Source organism: Ambystoma mexicanum, chromosome 3p, assembly GCF_040938575.1.
Source record: "Ambystoma mexicanum isolate Mex_15411 chromosome 3p, UKY_AmexF1_1, whole genome shotgun sequence".
Taxonomy (NCBI): domain Eukaryota; kingdom Metazoa; phylum Chordata; class Amphibia; order Caudata; family Ambystomatidae; genus Ambystoma; species Ambystoma mexicanum.
Window position 1 is genome coordinate 348,571,387 of NC_090925.1, and position 16,582 is coordinate 348,587,968.

At 43.4% G+C, this 16,582-nt stretch overlaps 1 protein-coding gene across 2 annotated transcripts in view; it reads left to right on the forward strand.

The window, feature by feature from the left end:
• The window catches only part of LOC138580432 (bactericidal permeability-increasing protein-like), a 279,140-nt gene that overhangs the window by 153,302 nt on the left and 109,256 nt on the right, over positions 1-16,582 (forward strand). For both annotated transcript variants that reach the window (XM_069650973.1, XM_069650972.1), the window contains exons 9-10: positions 1,640-1,816; positions 13,593-13,652. In XM_069650973.1, the coding sequence (XP_069507074.1) occupies positions 1,640-1,816; positions 13,593-13,652 (237 nt within the window). The remainder of the gene's footprint in view (positions 1-1,639; positions 1,817-13,592; positions 13,653-16,582) is intronic.

Below are 16,582 nucleotides of genomic sequence, written 5' to 3' on the forward strand. Positions count from 1 at the left end.
AGGGTCTGGGATTCTTCCCTACCTGCTACAGGGGAGACTGGAAATGCTCTCTTTCTTTGACAGCTTCCTTTTGCACCCAGATAAAGGCTGGAGGTATGTCCGGCCAATGTTAGGAGCATTTCAGGAATCTCCATGAAAGGCCAGATTTCAGAACTGCCTTAGATTGGGAGCACTCATGCATATCTCTCCTAAGATATGAGGCCTACAAGTCCCTCCAATGAGGCCATTTGTGTCAGTGCCACCATTTCAAATCTTGCACTTTGTATAGACCACCCGGGGTGTCTCCCTGGCGGTGGCTCTATTACCAGAATCATCGTGTTGGTAGAATGTGCAGCTGTAACTGGGGGTTTAGATGAAGGGGATGGGCAGGACCGCTGCATGCTCTCAGTACGGATCTCATTGATCATGATGTCTGGCACATAGGTAATTAGCCACTGGAAGCCTTGGTCTTGCCTTAAGGGTCATGTTTTTTGATTGGGAGTTAGATTGTGGGTGAATGATGGGTTATGGGATCAGAGGGTTGAATGAACAATTGCAACTGAAGTCAGGGGTCCTATGTGAAGGTCATTGATTTGGAGTGGGGATAAGGCCAAGAGATGGTTACGAAGTTGATTGCAGAGACAGATATTTTGATGGTAATGTGGATATATTGGGTACTGCTATTTTCGTGGTGGTTGATTGAAGGCCAATAGTTCTGTTTTGAAAGCCAGTTTGTTTGATTTTGGTCATACTGGCAGTGCAGGGGGTTTAATGGAAGCAGGACGCAAAGTGTAAGAAGTGAATAACTGGGTTGGAATGAAAGTTGAGAAGTATTGCTGGTCAAGTGGCACAGCGAGTAGAGCGCTCGCTTTGACATGTGTGCAGAGCCTGCTAACACAGGTTCGAATCCCGGCAGGGCCAAACTCAGCCTTTCATCCTTCTGAGGTCGATAAAACTCAGCCTTTCATCCTTCTGAGGTCGATAAATGAGCACCACGCACGGTGGGTAAAAAAAAAATAAGCAGCGCTCAGATACCTGAGGGTTCGTAGTGCTATATAAATGCGAAATTATTATTATTAGTGAAGATCAGACGGTTGACGTGAGGTGGCTGGAATGTGGGTCAGGACTTTGTATTGGAGGCATTTGGTTGGAGCGGTGTTCAAAGGGGTGAAGTTGGTGTCAAAAGGTTGTAGTAATCTGAGATTATAGAATTGGTCATGGAGTAGGAGTGGCAATGAGAATCATGGAGCTGAGGCTAGAGATTTGGGTGGAGATCATGGTTTTAAAATTCATAGCACTGGGAGGTGGGAAAGTCAAAAGATACCAGTCCAGTCCAAGGTTTAAGAAATGATGTTGTGTTCCTGCAGTGCATGGCCAAGGTTATGGATGGGAGAGACGGTCAGAGAGTTGGAATGAAAGTAACAGCGTTTGAATATAGGTCATTCCTTTGAATTGGTGCCAGGATGTGTGAGGGGGGAACAGTGAAAGTCAATGGGTTGGAGTGTAGAACACTTGTTCAAAATGGCAGTGTAAAGGTAAGCAACCCCGTCAACACCTCTCTCCCTTTCCATTTTCTCCCCTCATTGCTCTTCACCATTTCCTTGTTCTATCTCTCTCTCTCACCAAATTCCTTTCACATCTTTCTCCCTTTCTCCTCTAGGGGGAATTTTACAACGTGGGGCACCACAGTGAACCACCCTATACCCCTGCACCATTCTCCATCCTTGGCCAAAGTGACCAGATGTTGTACATCGGAGTCTCTGAGTTTTTTGCCAATTCAGCGGGATTCGTCTATTTCACATCGGGAGCCCTCCAGATCAACCTCACAGATAACATGGTAAGCTGGGGCAGTGGCGGGGATGAAAATGGGGTAGCGGTGGAGGTATAAAAGAAGGGTGTTTCCGAATAAAAAAACAATTACAGGTGCATGATAGGAAGCCCAAACAAGGTTGCAAAGTGGGTCTATATGTTGTGTCCAAACATAGGAGTCTCACCTTGTGGTCCAACAGATTAGGAGACAGGAGTCTCTGCCCTGCTTGCCATTTATATGTGTAAGAAAACATTAACTGTTTCTTAACATTAATTTTATTTCTACATGTGCTAGTGCTGCCAATTCATTGTAGACAATAATATTCAGGAATGTTCTAGAACATATGAAAACTCTATGCCCAACCTAAGAATAAACATCTTAAATATCAGCAATAATAGTAACCATGAATCAGGGTTTCTGGAAATCAAGCGCTTGAGATAAAAGCTTATACTGTTAGGTCCTTGGGTATGGCTCTGCAGCAGTCACCAGTTACTATACTCTGGAGAACGCCAGGCAGCAGAACAAGCCTTGTGGGTGAATGCATTTTAGCGAGGAGAGATGATGACCGGATTATTATTAAAAGCAGAATTAAGGTCCCCTAGCAGAATCAGAGGGTCAGCAACCCTCTTCCAGTTTACCTGTCTGGACATACCGAGATCCAGACATATTGTACCCATCGATAACCATTTGCACAGAATAGGTTATTGAGGATATTCGTGGTGTTGCTCCATGTCCATCGCTCAAAATGTTTCATTCATATGGGAGACTCCCTTGCCACAGGACCTTGACAGATTGTACCCATCGATAACCATTTGCACAGAATAGGTTAGTGAGTATATTCGTGGTGTTGCTCCAAGTCCATCTCTTGCAATGTTTCATTTCATATGGGAGACTCCCTTGCCACGGGACCTTGACAGATTGTACCCATCGATAACCATTTGCACAGAATAGGTTAGTGAGTATATTCGTGGTGTTGCTCCAGGTCCATCTCTTGCAATGTTTCATTTCATATGGGAGACTCCCTTGCCACGGGACCTTGACAGAATGTATCCAATGCTAACCATTTGCACAGAATACGTTAGTATGTTTTGGAAAAGATATAAAAAGAGCAATCCTCACAACAAAGTCTGCCAGTTTGATTGCAGTATATACAGATGAAATAAGCCTATAAAAGACCTTCCAGTCAACATTTCCGGGAAAAGATGTGAAGCCTTAGTTGTGGCACCCTGTCAGGTCTTTTTGCATGTATGTATGCTTGGAGGTATACACTTTAGAGAGAACCTAGTGTAATGGGGGGCCCCACAAACCTCATCGACCAAAGTGGCCTCTGCCAGCAGTGGCCTGGGGAGTCCTTGTGGGGCGCCTGACAGGGGGTGAGCCTTTTGGTATTGGGAGGCAGCTGTAATGTTGGGCGCTACCCGCTAGGGAAGCACCTCTAATGAAGAAGCCTGGGGACTTTGGCGATGAAAGGAGGAGTGCTGGAGAGGCAGCATTGATTTCAGACACCCGTGTGCACAGAGGAACCTTTTATTATTTTTTTTACTTTGTTCCCCGCAGAGTTTTACCCTAGCTATAAAGCAAGAGAGCGCTGCCCAATAGAGGGTGAGAGTGTATTGTCAGAGTAGAGGACAAGGAAAGGGTAGTTATGTTATGTTATATGCTTTTATATAGTGTTAAACCCAAAGGAATAAGAGTGATGCCTAATGAAGGCAAATTCGGGTGAGGATTTCGCAGGGTAACATTTATCAAAAACAAACTTCTTGCAAGCTTTTTTAAAGGTTTGAATCAGCCCTAAGATCGAGTGACAGGCAGTTCCATAATCTAGGGCCTTGTACAGCGAAGCTCTTCCCTCCAGTAGATTGTAGTCTGCATTTTTGGATGGCAAATAGAAGATTATTTTTAGGTCTTAGAACCCTATTTAGTATATGATGCTTTAGTGCTGAGTAGCTGTTTTATAGACACATTCATAAGCAGGGTCCCCCCTTAAAGTTTATTCCGGATGATACAGGCAGCAAGTGCAGTTGATGGTGAACAGGGGACACCTGGATTAAGTAAGGATTTTGAGTGACCACTCAGACAGCATTATTCTGCGGAATCTGTAGTCTGGATATCAGACTCTTATTGACATCCATATAGATGGCATTAGAATAAGGTAAATTTGCTCCGATAATATTGTGAGCAATAGTTTTTAAATGTATTTCATTGCGATAAGTTGTAATTTGTTTAAACATTTGCAGATAATACCTTATATTGCTAGCTAACAAATTGAAGCAAATTACAAATGAGAAGCAAAAATAGATCCCAATGTTTTGACTTTCTGAAAATTCTACAGTGGATTGCAACCAGTTGTAAAAGAAGTAGGGGAGTTTGGAGTTGATTTAATCATGGTCCTAAGGTTAATTATAAATATTTCAGTTTTATTACAATGCTAATTGAGGCAGTTATTGTCCATTGACTGTTTAACAGAGGAAACTATTGGGCTTGTTACAAGCCTGGCGGATATGTGTTAAAAGTGGTGGCAACGGAATTACCGCCACTTTTACCATACTGCCGAATTAGGAGTCAGTGTTAATTCCTCCGGCAGAATTAGCGCTGAATGTGCTGCTGCTAACAGTAAGTGGAAGTCATAGTAGTTTAAAGAAGATCCAAGTAAGCCTGACTACTCACTGCTTTAACACTCTTACCCCTTTATTTTGTCTATCAAAGTGGGTTGGACTGTAAATTATTGAGGTATGTTGAAATCTACCAAATCTACCACAAAGGGTCAAGCTGTGCCTCTTACTTAAGAATTCCAGAATCATGTACTAATTTTTGTAAGTATTACATGATATATTAGATCATTTCAAATTAATACAATCATTGAAGAAAACAAGTAATCAGTCTGAGAAAACAAGTAATCAGCCTTGTGTGTTTTTGGTATATCTGAAATCTGGGGCATGCTAGGGAAGCCTACCCGACTGTCTCAATTGCGACTCAGTGCTCTCTACGATCCCTTGCTTGTAGCGCAGGTCACTGGCTTATTCCCAACGCTGTAGACATTCTAAGTTGAAATCTAGTTGGACAGAGGTGCCAGGCACACATGTTTACTTTAAGAATAGAATATCAGGCTCATTTTCAAGAATAAAATGATGGATTGAAATCGAATTAGGTACTGCTGAACGAACGTTGACGCCCAAATTCTGTACTTCATGTTTGGGCTCAGGGCATTTTCCGAAACCTTCTGGGCAGAATGAGAGAGTCGCCAGGTTGGAATTTGTGATCAGAATGTAAGTATTATCTGGGTTAATTTTCAAAATGTTGGCACCTGTCCAGTTAATAATGGCTACTAGGCATTCATAGGATAGGTTAAGAATGCCATTTATAAATAGTTTATGAAAAGTATGACATGGGAGTGTTAAAAGGGGGGATTTACATGTGTGCACATCTACATTAGTGTTGGAATATTGGGAATTTTAGTATTAATGAACTACAAAAGTAATGTAACAATGATGAAGTGCATGATGTCGTTCCTTGGAGCCAGAATGCCCTTTATTGTAAGCACAGCTATTTACTGTTCGTAATGGGCAATAGTAACAATAAAATAATGATAGGATATCCTTAAAATGATGAAGTTCTGTTAAGACATTTAACAACCTGAAAATGGCTTGCTAGCTTGGAAGGAAAAAGAATGTGCAAAACGAGTAACTTAACTTCCAAAACGTTCTCACAATAACCTGAATGCACATCATATTAAGGAACGCTCACCATAGTACACGGCATTTGTATCTGCAAGATGCTTCTGAATAATAATGTAATGGCAGCACCCGCTAAGAATATTGGGAAATGTAGTATTAATGAACCACAAAACCAATGTAACAATGCAAGAGTGTGAACTGGTGTGCATAGAGATCAGAAGACACTTTAATGTGAGATTAGCTGTTAACTATGGAACAAGGCAATAGTAACAAATAATGTAATGGTAAGATTTCCTTAAAACTATGAAGTTGTGTTACACCAATTAAAAAGCTTAAACTGGCTCATTAGCTTGCAGTGAAAAAGAGAATATACCAAACAAGTCATTGAAAAAGTCATACTTAAACGCCTATTGATGGACAAGAGAGTGATCAGGACCCAGTGCTCATCAGAAGACACAATGTTCTTTGAAGAAGAGTGTCTTGAGTTCCCTTCTGAGGGCAGGATCGAGGGCTGAGGTGAGGTGATATGTTGTTCCGGAATACAGATAAGTAGAATAGGAAGGGTGGCTTGCAAGTATTCTGCTTCTTGCATTTTCTTGTTTCTACTGGCAATGTCATGTCTTCTTGATTTGCATTAACCCCTGCAGCTGGTTGGTTTCTCAGGCAGCTAGCTGAGTACCCTCACTGTCGCTGCTTTGTTGGCAAAAAATAGATCATGAAGGTGATGCCAGCTCAGTGGGGTGGTCAGTAAAGCTCCCTGAGGAACGGCATGATCTGGTCAAACCTCTTTGCACCTTTCGAGAATGGCTGCTTAATCTTGGATGACTTTCAGCAAGGTCCGAGTGGAGAGTTGGACCTGTTATGATGGTAGTGGACAAGGGATTTGACAACTGTAATGATGTATGAGGCTAATGTAAAGGCTTGAACAGTGAGCTAACACCAGGAAAAATGTCCTTTCTTGGAGATGCAAGCCTTGATGCAGAGGCCACTATCAATGATGAACCCAAGTGATCGTGCTCTGCGGGTGAGCTGTGGTATCAATTCATGAAGCTCCATTTTCAACAGTAAACCTTGAACATTGGCGCACTTAGTTGAATTTCCAATGAGGATACATTCTACATTTGTCATTTTGAACTTTAAGTAGGCACTTGACCTCAAACCTGTTGTGAGGAAGAGGCGGACATTCACTCCTCAGATGTCATAGATTCAATTTGCCTTCAGGTGGTGCTGGGTCTCATTGATTGTTTGAGTCCATTGATACAGAGGACCACACCTGCTGGAAACATCTCTGGGAGCTGGTCATCAAACTTCAAGTGGACCAGTAATGTTTTGACCTGGCTCCTGAGAGGGAATAGAGACTGCAGGTTTTGAATCTAAGCAGGGAGACCATTCAAGGGCTTGGCAGATTGATATGAAATGTGACAACATCTGTTAGAAGAAAGTGGGGGAGTCAGAGGGTAAGGGTGAGGAGCTTCTTAGTGGATGGGAAGGGATATATTGAAGCAAGGATTTGCTTAAGGGTGATGGGGCCAGACCATGAATGAACTTGAATGTCACACATGTCAATTTAAATTGGATGTGTTCATAGTGCTTGAGCCAATGTAGGGACTGGCTGCAGCTGACACATGGTGCCTCCTAGTCAGACAACAGATACGCCTAACAGCTGCATTTAGGACCCTTTAAAGTGTATTAATCGAGGTCATGGGAAGGCCAGAATACAATGCATTAGTATAATCCAGGAGGGTGTTCACCATAGCTCAAGCATTAATGGCACACCGATGGTGGGGGAGCAGAGGCATCACTCGCTTTAAAAGCCTATGTTGGAAGAAGTTGCCATTGACTACTGCTTAATCTTGAGGGACTTGGTGCTGTCAGATATGACTCTGAAGTTTTTCACTGCATTGCTCGATAAGGGTATTTGACCCAATATCTGAGAATCTAAGTGATTTGGCCGCGGCTGAAACGTTCGCATGAGAAAGGTGCGAACTACCAAAAGTTTGCACCTTTCTCATGCGAACACACATACATACTCACACACAACACACCCATAGCATCCCCCACCCACACCCTCAGCACACCCCCACCCACACCCCCAACATAAACAAACCCCACTTACCTTCATCTTCACGCTGGGTCCCTGCAGCGCCAGTTCCCTTTCACTTCCGTGATTGGGAACCGGCGCCACAGGGTCCTTTTCTTTTTTTTTTAACAGAAGGCCGCGGGGGTTGTTCAACATAAACTAATCTTTGATGGAGAGAGTGAGCGGAAAGTTGTCAGGGAGAGAAATTTCACATTTGGGTCATTTATCAATCATGGCCAAACTGAGTTTAATTACTTTGATTTAAAAATTGAGCATTTCACAAAGAGAGACAGGGCAGTGGGCGGTATAGCTGCAGATGGATTGGTCATAGTGGTAATGATGTTAAAATGGGTGCCACTTCTATTAGAGGCAGTCTTGATCTTTGCCATCCAGATTTATTTTCAGTCTTTTCAAATTCAACTTTTATAGCGATTTAAGGATTGAGTGTGGGTTGGTTTCCTTCCGGCTGTTTTAGGTTTTTGCTACCTTGCTTTCGTCTATGAATTTATTTGAGAAATGTATTCAGCAATAGGTTGACGTGGCCTTATTTGCTTACTGATTTTCACAGGGCATTAGACGTTTGTGAACCCTGACTTGTAGTTTTGAAATAACATATCACATTGTTCAGGCAAGCTTAAATTTGTGTGAAAAGAAAAAGTGAAAGAATCATTCACAGAGTGCGCACTGATTCTGTAACTAGCACCTTAGGTCTAACAAAAGAAATATGTTTTCTTTAGATGCATACAAATGAAAGCGTGTGAAGGAAAAGAAGAAAATAATCAAAAAGTGATCAGACCAAATAACATTCTAGGAATACAGCTGAGATAGAAGTGAGAGAATAGCTGGAGGAGACCCATGGAGCAAAGGGACTCCTTACAGTAATTTGCCATGGAATCATTGAGTTGTCTACCCAAAGATTAAAACCTCAACAAATCTTGAAGTTATGAATTGTGAAATGAGCTCTGCAAGACAATCAAGGACGAGATATGAATTCTTCTGACTTGAGCCTGGAGACCTACCGCAGACTATCCCACCTACATCCTGACCCTTTTCTGTGGTCATTGAGATAAACATATATTTCCAGACAGTTAAAGGTTTGGGGTACCACCTTGAGCCTGAACTGTTATAGAAAACTATGGCCACTGCACGCCGGAACACCTGAAATTGTTATGGTTGGATGAAGCCGAAAATCCCGGTTTCAGGTGTCCAGAGAATGTCGAAGTGGTTATCGATTAGCTGTCATGCATTTCGTCGTAGTGACTGATCCAACATTAGCCTTCTTTAAACTGATCGTGTTAGTCCACTTCAAGGTGGACAGAGTTGTAGAAAGACCTGTGGGAATGGTAATATTTTAAGCTAAGTGCTGCAAGTGTGGTTTGCACTGAAGTGTTGATGGAGTAAGGCCCCCAAAGGGAACTTAACAAAGCAAAGACAGTACCCATAATTAAAATGGAAAGCACGTAGACACCATCCAGCGATACTTGGTGGCGAACGGTGGCAAATATTAGTTGCATTTATATGCAAGCCTTCTCTGCAAGCCTATAATCGTCATTAAGCAGGAGACAGAGGAGGCTTAGCCCTAGCCACGAAAGGTGTCTTCTGCATGTGCTTGGTACCAGGGGAATCTGGGAGATGGAGTCCTCAGCAAGAACAGTAGTAGAGCAACAGACACGCCTCCCTCAAGAGGTGGTTGTCCACTCCAGCCACAATCACAAATGTAACTTGGGCTGGAGTGGATGGCGAAGTAGAAAAGGCCACCTAGATTGAAGTATGGCCCAGTTTCTTCAACAACTTTTGGCAGGACCACTTTGTGGTGTATGCTGATGTTGTGTTTGACCATCAGTTACCTCATGTAGGGTGTGAAGATGGCTGGTGAGGGAATGGAGCCCTATGGAACTCTGTAGGATACCGAGTAGCAGAGGGATCGGTTGACACCCATCAGGACAAACTGGTGTCTCTTTGGGAGGTAGGACATTAACCAGTGTATGACAACTTTGTTACATCCCATACATAGGCCCAGTATGTTGGGCATTTCCTTGTGGTGTACTGTATTGGAGGCACCTAAGAGGCCGAGTGGACTAGAAGACATGATCACATGATCATTTATCTGGTCTGTGTACAGCATCATCACAGACCAGAATGGTGGCAGTCCCGGTGCTGCATCTTGTTTGGAAGATCGACTCAAATTCTTGATGGAGGTTCTGTTCAGTGATTTTGTTCATGTAGCTTGAGAACAATCGTTTTTTGATGACCTTTCCTATCAAGGATAGGTCTGTGAAGGGATGGAAGGTGACCAGATCTTCTGAGTTCACCGTGGATAGCCTTTGAGCTTATCTATTTTCAGGGTGTAAGGGAGGATACCTTGTGATAGCGTTTCATTGATGATGCATAGGAGTGGTGTGAAGGCTTCCCTTGTGATCTTCCAAAGGAGGATGAGGGGATGATGTCGCCTCCACAGAAGGTCGCTTTGCGGGCTGTGAGAAGGTTGGTTAGGTCTTCCAAAGTGGTGCTCTTGAACTGGTCCATTTGGGGTGTTCTGCAAGGAGAACAGGATTTCTGTGGTGGGGATGGGGCTGTTAATAAGTTGCCTGATCACCCTTATTTTGCTGGTTCTACCCTTAGATTGTGGGAACTGATGGTTTGCAGAGGCTTGGAGCAGTGTTTGATGGCCTTAGGAGTGCTTTGCTCTTGTTGGATTCCTTGGGGATCCTAGTTCTGGCGACCTAGATTGTCTTGTCATTGAGCTCTTGAGTTATTTTCTTGCATGCATATAGCACATTTGCTGTCAGAGATGTCTTCCGAATACCTTCTGCAAAAGACTTGCGCATGATGATGCATAGTTTTGATGGTGCATGGATGGTGACTATTTCTGTCATGGTGAAATTGAACAAGATGAGCAAGTTGTTGATGTTTCCGGAGGGGACAGGCATGGATATCAAGGAGATGAGGTCATATTCCAGTACATTCATGGGGCATTTCCTGAATCCTGGTGTCTTGGAACCAGATACAGTGTTGAATCTTTGACTGGTGTCAACCCCCCTTGGGAGCAGCATCACAGTAGTGAAAACAAATCGCAGAATATATATTGCATATACCAATTAATTCCTCAAACCGTATTACAGTGACCCGTCGGTCACCCCTAAAGCCTAGAACAAAAAACATGGTGTTCGAGCAGTCATCCCTGTCATGTTCCACTTTGCAAATAAAAACGGAAAAAAGTACCACTGATTCGAATCACACCCCTAGAGGTAACATAAGCTACAGTCATGTTGAAGACTATTGGTACAAAGTGCAAACATACTGATTACAAGAGGAATTTCAGTGAAACACAGGAACTTGTCTTTCTCTTGTCTAATGCCAGTCAAGACCCCTGGGTATCAATCTCAATCTGAATTAATGCAACCAGTAAGTGCTTGAAATAAATACATCTTTGTCCCTGTACCACGTGGTCCTGGGCCATTCCAAGACTTCACAGCATGGGTTCCCCTAATTACCTAAGGGTCCTTGAAGTTCACCTCTAATTGATGAGATTAACCCTTCAAATCTGGGCAAATTGGCACTTGTTAATGAACAATTCAATACCACTGTTAGGGTGGGATTGTGCCGCTATAAACGAAAGTGTTAAATGTTTGAACGTTATCATTTCTGCTATCTCATTAGTGATCTTCCAACAAAAACATCTTCTCACAGAATCAGCAACTCTTTCCTGGTATTCATGAAGTGACTCGCTAAAGACCATCCGCCATGTTTGCAGCAGCACAATTTGGCGCTTTTTCGGTCGTCAGTCCAGCACTTCTGCTGCTTGATCTTGAATTGTATTTCTATCTCAGCTTTTGGAATTGTGCTCGAATTTTGTTATTGCGTAAAGTAGGCCATTAATTTTTCTTGCTGGCTAGCTAACTCTATTGAAATCTGGGGTATAACATTTTGCGGTAGGGGTTCTCATTGTGCACTGGGGCACTTTAAGTTTAGTGACAATACATTTTCCTTTACATTTGAAAACACAAATGTATTTTTGCTATAACACATACTTTCCTTGTACCCAATATTTGCTATAAATTATGTTTTTGCGCTTTTAGGCCCTCTTTAGATCAGATAACACAATGGTAGAGCTCATCAGTGTGGCACACATGGTGGATGCCTCTTGTCTGGGCTTAATAGGGCATGATGCTGCGCCCTACATAGGCCCAGATGGGTCACTCTTGATACTCAAGGAAGCGCAATGAATCCCGCAGCTGATAAATATATTGGATTAACCAGTTGTTTTGCTTGGGTAAGCAGTTGAGCTCCTGGGCTTTGCTGATGCAGAGTTAAACTGAAATGCACCTTATGATCATCAGAGTGCAATGGGAACGGAATATATTGAGGCATGGGTGGGTTCTGGAGAGCCTGGAGCTGTAGGTGACCAACCCACTCTGCATCCATTTACTGCTTCCAGGTTTCTTCGTCGAAGTTAGTTACGAAGGTAGCTGGCTTTTTCTTCCCCACAGAAGATCAAATGACACAGCCACAGAAAACATAAGTTCCATCTGAGCTTTAGGAATGCACAAACGCACCACTTCGGTGGGCATCTGCCGCAGGTACGGCTATCCATCCACGCACTTTAGAATGCAGCTACGTCTATGACAAATTCGGTCTAGCTGGTCACATAACCGTTTCGCACTGAAACACCAGACTTGCCTCAACACCTCTTCCATTAGAATCCAGCGACAACCTATGACAAATTTCCATCTAGCTGGGTACATTTTGAGCCCCCTGCACTATTACTCTGTTTTGACCCCCCTCAGCACCCGTCCACATGCCTGACCTTTTGGGTTGCTTACTGGAGCCTAGCCAGCGCTCCTAAGTCCTAATCTTGACCAAATGCACACAGGCCTCTTAAGCCTCCTCTGAGAACTTTCCCATACCTGGACTGCGTTCCCCAAGGGTGTTCATACCACAAAGCGCTTTGACACCATACAAGTGGGAAAAGGCACGCTACAAATGACTAATACAACACAATGCATCAGCAAAGCAGTGTAGGTGGCAGCAAGGAGCAAATACCTGTGTTTGTTAATCCCTTTTTCTTTTTCTTTGGGAAAATGTGCCTAATCTTAGGTTGTAAAGAAAGCAGAGCTACCTATCAGTACAGATGACTTAAATGATTGTTTAGACATGTCAAAGTGGAAACACCTTTATTCTCATAGTTTCTTTGAATACATCCAAATTACTAAGAAGAGGGATGTTCAAAAGGCAGTGACTCCAAAATACCTCATCCTCATCCCTGTTCACATTGACAATATGATCAGGATGTAGAATGGTTTGTATGCTCATTCTCTGTCTTACATTTGTAGAGCCGCTCTCCTGTGCTTCTACTTATCATGCACATATGTGCATGGTCTGGAATGCATATATTGTCTGAATGTGGTGGTCATAAAAGTGTAACACAATATTTCTAGAAACTGCCATTGTGAATGATGGTGGCTAGAAAATAAGTTACATGCTTTCAGTTGACTAAAGGATGGAATGGATGCAAACCAAAGGTTGTGTGGGTTGAGTGGGCAGAAGGTGGAATTACATAATCTGCTAAGGATCTGGTCTACCATGGCAATGAATGTTCCTTTTCAAATAAGCCTAAAATATTCTGTAATGATAGATCTTACATTACATGTCTCACCCGCATTAGCTTGACTGTGTGAGCTCCTGACACTGCTCACCATGCAAGCTCTTACCAATGCACTCAAGTCTTAGATATTTGCAGTGCTAGCCAGTGTGTATTATCTGTGTGTGTTGGTGTGTTTGTGCGAGAGGGAGAGCTAGAGATTGAGAGGGGGAGATTTGGTAGTGCAAGCAGTGATTTGTATTAAGAAACAGCACAACATCCATTTGTTCTATGTAGATCTGGCATTGTGGCGGGATGGCTATAAGAGCATGGTTTATCTGCATAAAAGGCGCTGGAAGCATGGATGTCAGAAATGGGGATTTAGTGATCCCACTGATTTTGTGAGAGGTTGGTTCCTTCGACCCAATTGGGAGCAACGATGAAAGTGATCCCTCTGTCTCCTTGCAGATCCCAAAGGAATCACCAATCCGACTGAACACTGAGAGCTTTGGTGCCATTATTCCTGAGGTAGGTGAACAGCAAGTCTTTCTTTACTGAACTGAGGTTGATCTAACAAGTTTAAAATGTCAGACAATAAGATCATAAACGTGCCATGGCAACCTCATCCTGTTTCATTATTTCCCTGTCAGTTATCCTCTAATGTGGCCTCTAGCAGGCCCCATCTTTACACCATCAGATACTACCAACCCTGCTCTTTATTTCCATTGCCCCCGCAGCATCATCCCACCAGCTTATTTATTTATTTAATCCTTTGATTCAGATGTGTTTTTAACCAAGGCACTTTACATAATTACAGGTGAATTTAAACAAGAGCAGTACCTGCAATAATGACCAGAAAGTAATACGTAATAGACACTAGAAGGTCATAGTGCTGATGGATAAGTTGGGGAAAGCTTTATGTTTTCAGAGAGTAAGGATAGTTATAAGGCATGTCTGAGGTGGGATCGAGAAGCGCAAAGGAATGGAACAGGAGGGAGGAGGGTCTCTTGAACAAAAGAAGCACATCGCAAGGCAGAAAGTGGGTTATTTTTGTTCAATAAGATTTGATAGATCGTATGGACCACGATGCTAAAATTATTTGAATACTGTGAAGAAAACAGTGGCTTTGGAAGTGAGGAGAAAGGGGGCCAGTATATATAAGCTAGATAAGGTGAAATGTGTGGACTAATGTAGTAAGAAAGGACCCTACCTCGTGAGTCCTGAATAGATTGGAGGGGCCAGATGGCATTTGCTGGAGGACACCCACAAAGTGAGGAACAATAGTTGAAGCTTAACCGGGGACAGTTATAAGGAGAGGTCTGAGTGAATACAAAGTTAATAAAGGCCAAATTCGTTTGATATTGAAAAGCTGACCATGCTGGTCAAATTTGACAATGTTTTCCTGAGATTAAAGACGTTGATCTTATTGAATACTGAGGGCGAAGGATGGAATAAAAGAGGGGAAGAGGGATGCTAGGCAGAGGACTAAAACATTGGGAAAGAAAGGAGCCTCAGTTAATGTGGTATTGAAACATACAAATCTTGAAGCTTTCATACTTGGATAGCAGATTGGCATCATGGCAGAAGTCCAATTCAGTAGTAAATTAGGTCAAAGAAAGACTTCTGATGGAATCTCACCAAGTTGACCCATATCACTGTCTAGCCTAGGCTCGTACAATCATCATCTATCACCCTATGTCTCCATCTTGCTAAGTGCATCATTATCACCATGCTGGCTCACCCAGTGGTAGCAGTGACTGAGCAGACATGGGCCTCATTCCGAGATTGGAGGCAGTCATGGCGCTATTAGCGCCATGACTGCCTCCAATAATGGTACCGGTCTCGTTCAATGGGGATTTACCGGTGTAGTCCGACCTTTGCAGGACCAGTAAGTGCCCATTGAAAAAAACATTCCCCATTCCCATTTGAGCCCGCATAGGGCTCAATGGGAAGGGGGAAGTAGCTAATAACAGTACCGCAATTTGCGGTACCGTTATTGGCTCTGATTTCCCTTAACGGGTCCCGTCCATAATGCCTGGTCAGACCAGGCGTTAAAGGAGGGACCCGCTAAGGGAACTCGTAGTAGGGCGGTAAGGGATTACCAGCACCGGTCTCCTTACCGGTGCCCGGTATCCCTTACCACCCTACTCGGAATGAGGCCCAGGGTCTACCCTTAGGAGGGAAGAAGGGCAGATCAAGATACACTATACAATCTTCTGTGAAGGTAAGTACGGTGACTGTGAAGTTTAAAGGTAAGTAAATTGTTTAAAAAGAATTTTGGTGAGTTTAAGTTTTGTGATCCTACTTTTAGGGTCCCCAACAATGTCCAACAACCAACTGGGTGGTAGCAGGAAGGGGCCCTTTGAGGCCTGTATCCACTGAGCCAAGAGTTTGTCTCTATTTGGAAGCCGTGGCAGAGATGCACATGCTTCACACTGGTCCTGATGGGATACTGGTCCTGATGGGATACTGGTCCTGATGGGATACTGGTCCTGATGTTGCAGTGTTCACAATGTTAAGTGTAGGTCCGATGACAAAGAGTGGTCTGTGGTTAGGGTTTTCTCTGGTGCCTCACCTGAGAGACCCAAGTGAGGGGGACACCTTAGCCCAGAATCGTTGACTGGTTCCCGCAGATATCAGTCATTTATTTTGATACTCAAAGCCAATCCCTGGTGATGCAGAAATGGATTCCATGGCAATAGAGATGTTCTGCAGCTGAGCTGGTCTGTGGAAGATAGTGCAGGAGTTGAGGTATAGAAGAGGATCTGATCTGCTGGAGCTGCTGAGATGTGCAGATTTGTGGGTGCAGACATCATACGTCTTGCTACAAAAAGGTGCAGTAGATGTTCAGGGGTTGCAATTTAGGTAGGGTCCAGGCTTTCAGTGCCTCAAAATTCCTTTCACAGTTATTCTGTTCTTGGGATGGTTAGTGCTGACAGGCTTTAAACTGTGCCCTTTACCAATACTCCAGGTCTTTTGCATTTCTGGCTCTTCATGTTGGGTCCGCTGTCTTTGCCGATCAAAAGTAGTGGTGACTTCCTGTTGGAATTCGCCAATCCATCTTCTCCCCTCCAGGCATAGAGTCCTTTCATCTTAGTAACAGTGGCGAGCAGCAATACACATGAATCCAAGAAGAGGAAGAACGTATGCGCTGGTCAGGTTATTCCCAGAAGGGTCAAGATAACAGGCAACAGCAAGCGCTCCCTTGAACTGAAGATTTCACCCCCACTAACAGACTCAGACAGACTCTGCAGAATTTCAAAGCAGCAGCCCCCTTATTCAGACTCAATGATTTTTCTAATACTTTGCCAATTCCCTTTTCATGTACATTTCAGACCCAGCGACGTATAAACCACTTCAGAGATTAGACAGATATCCCAGGACTGCCCCATCCTACCCCATCATAGCCACAAATCTCCACTAATCTCATCAGCCATAGGCGCACAGGTGTTATTGGC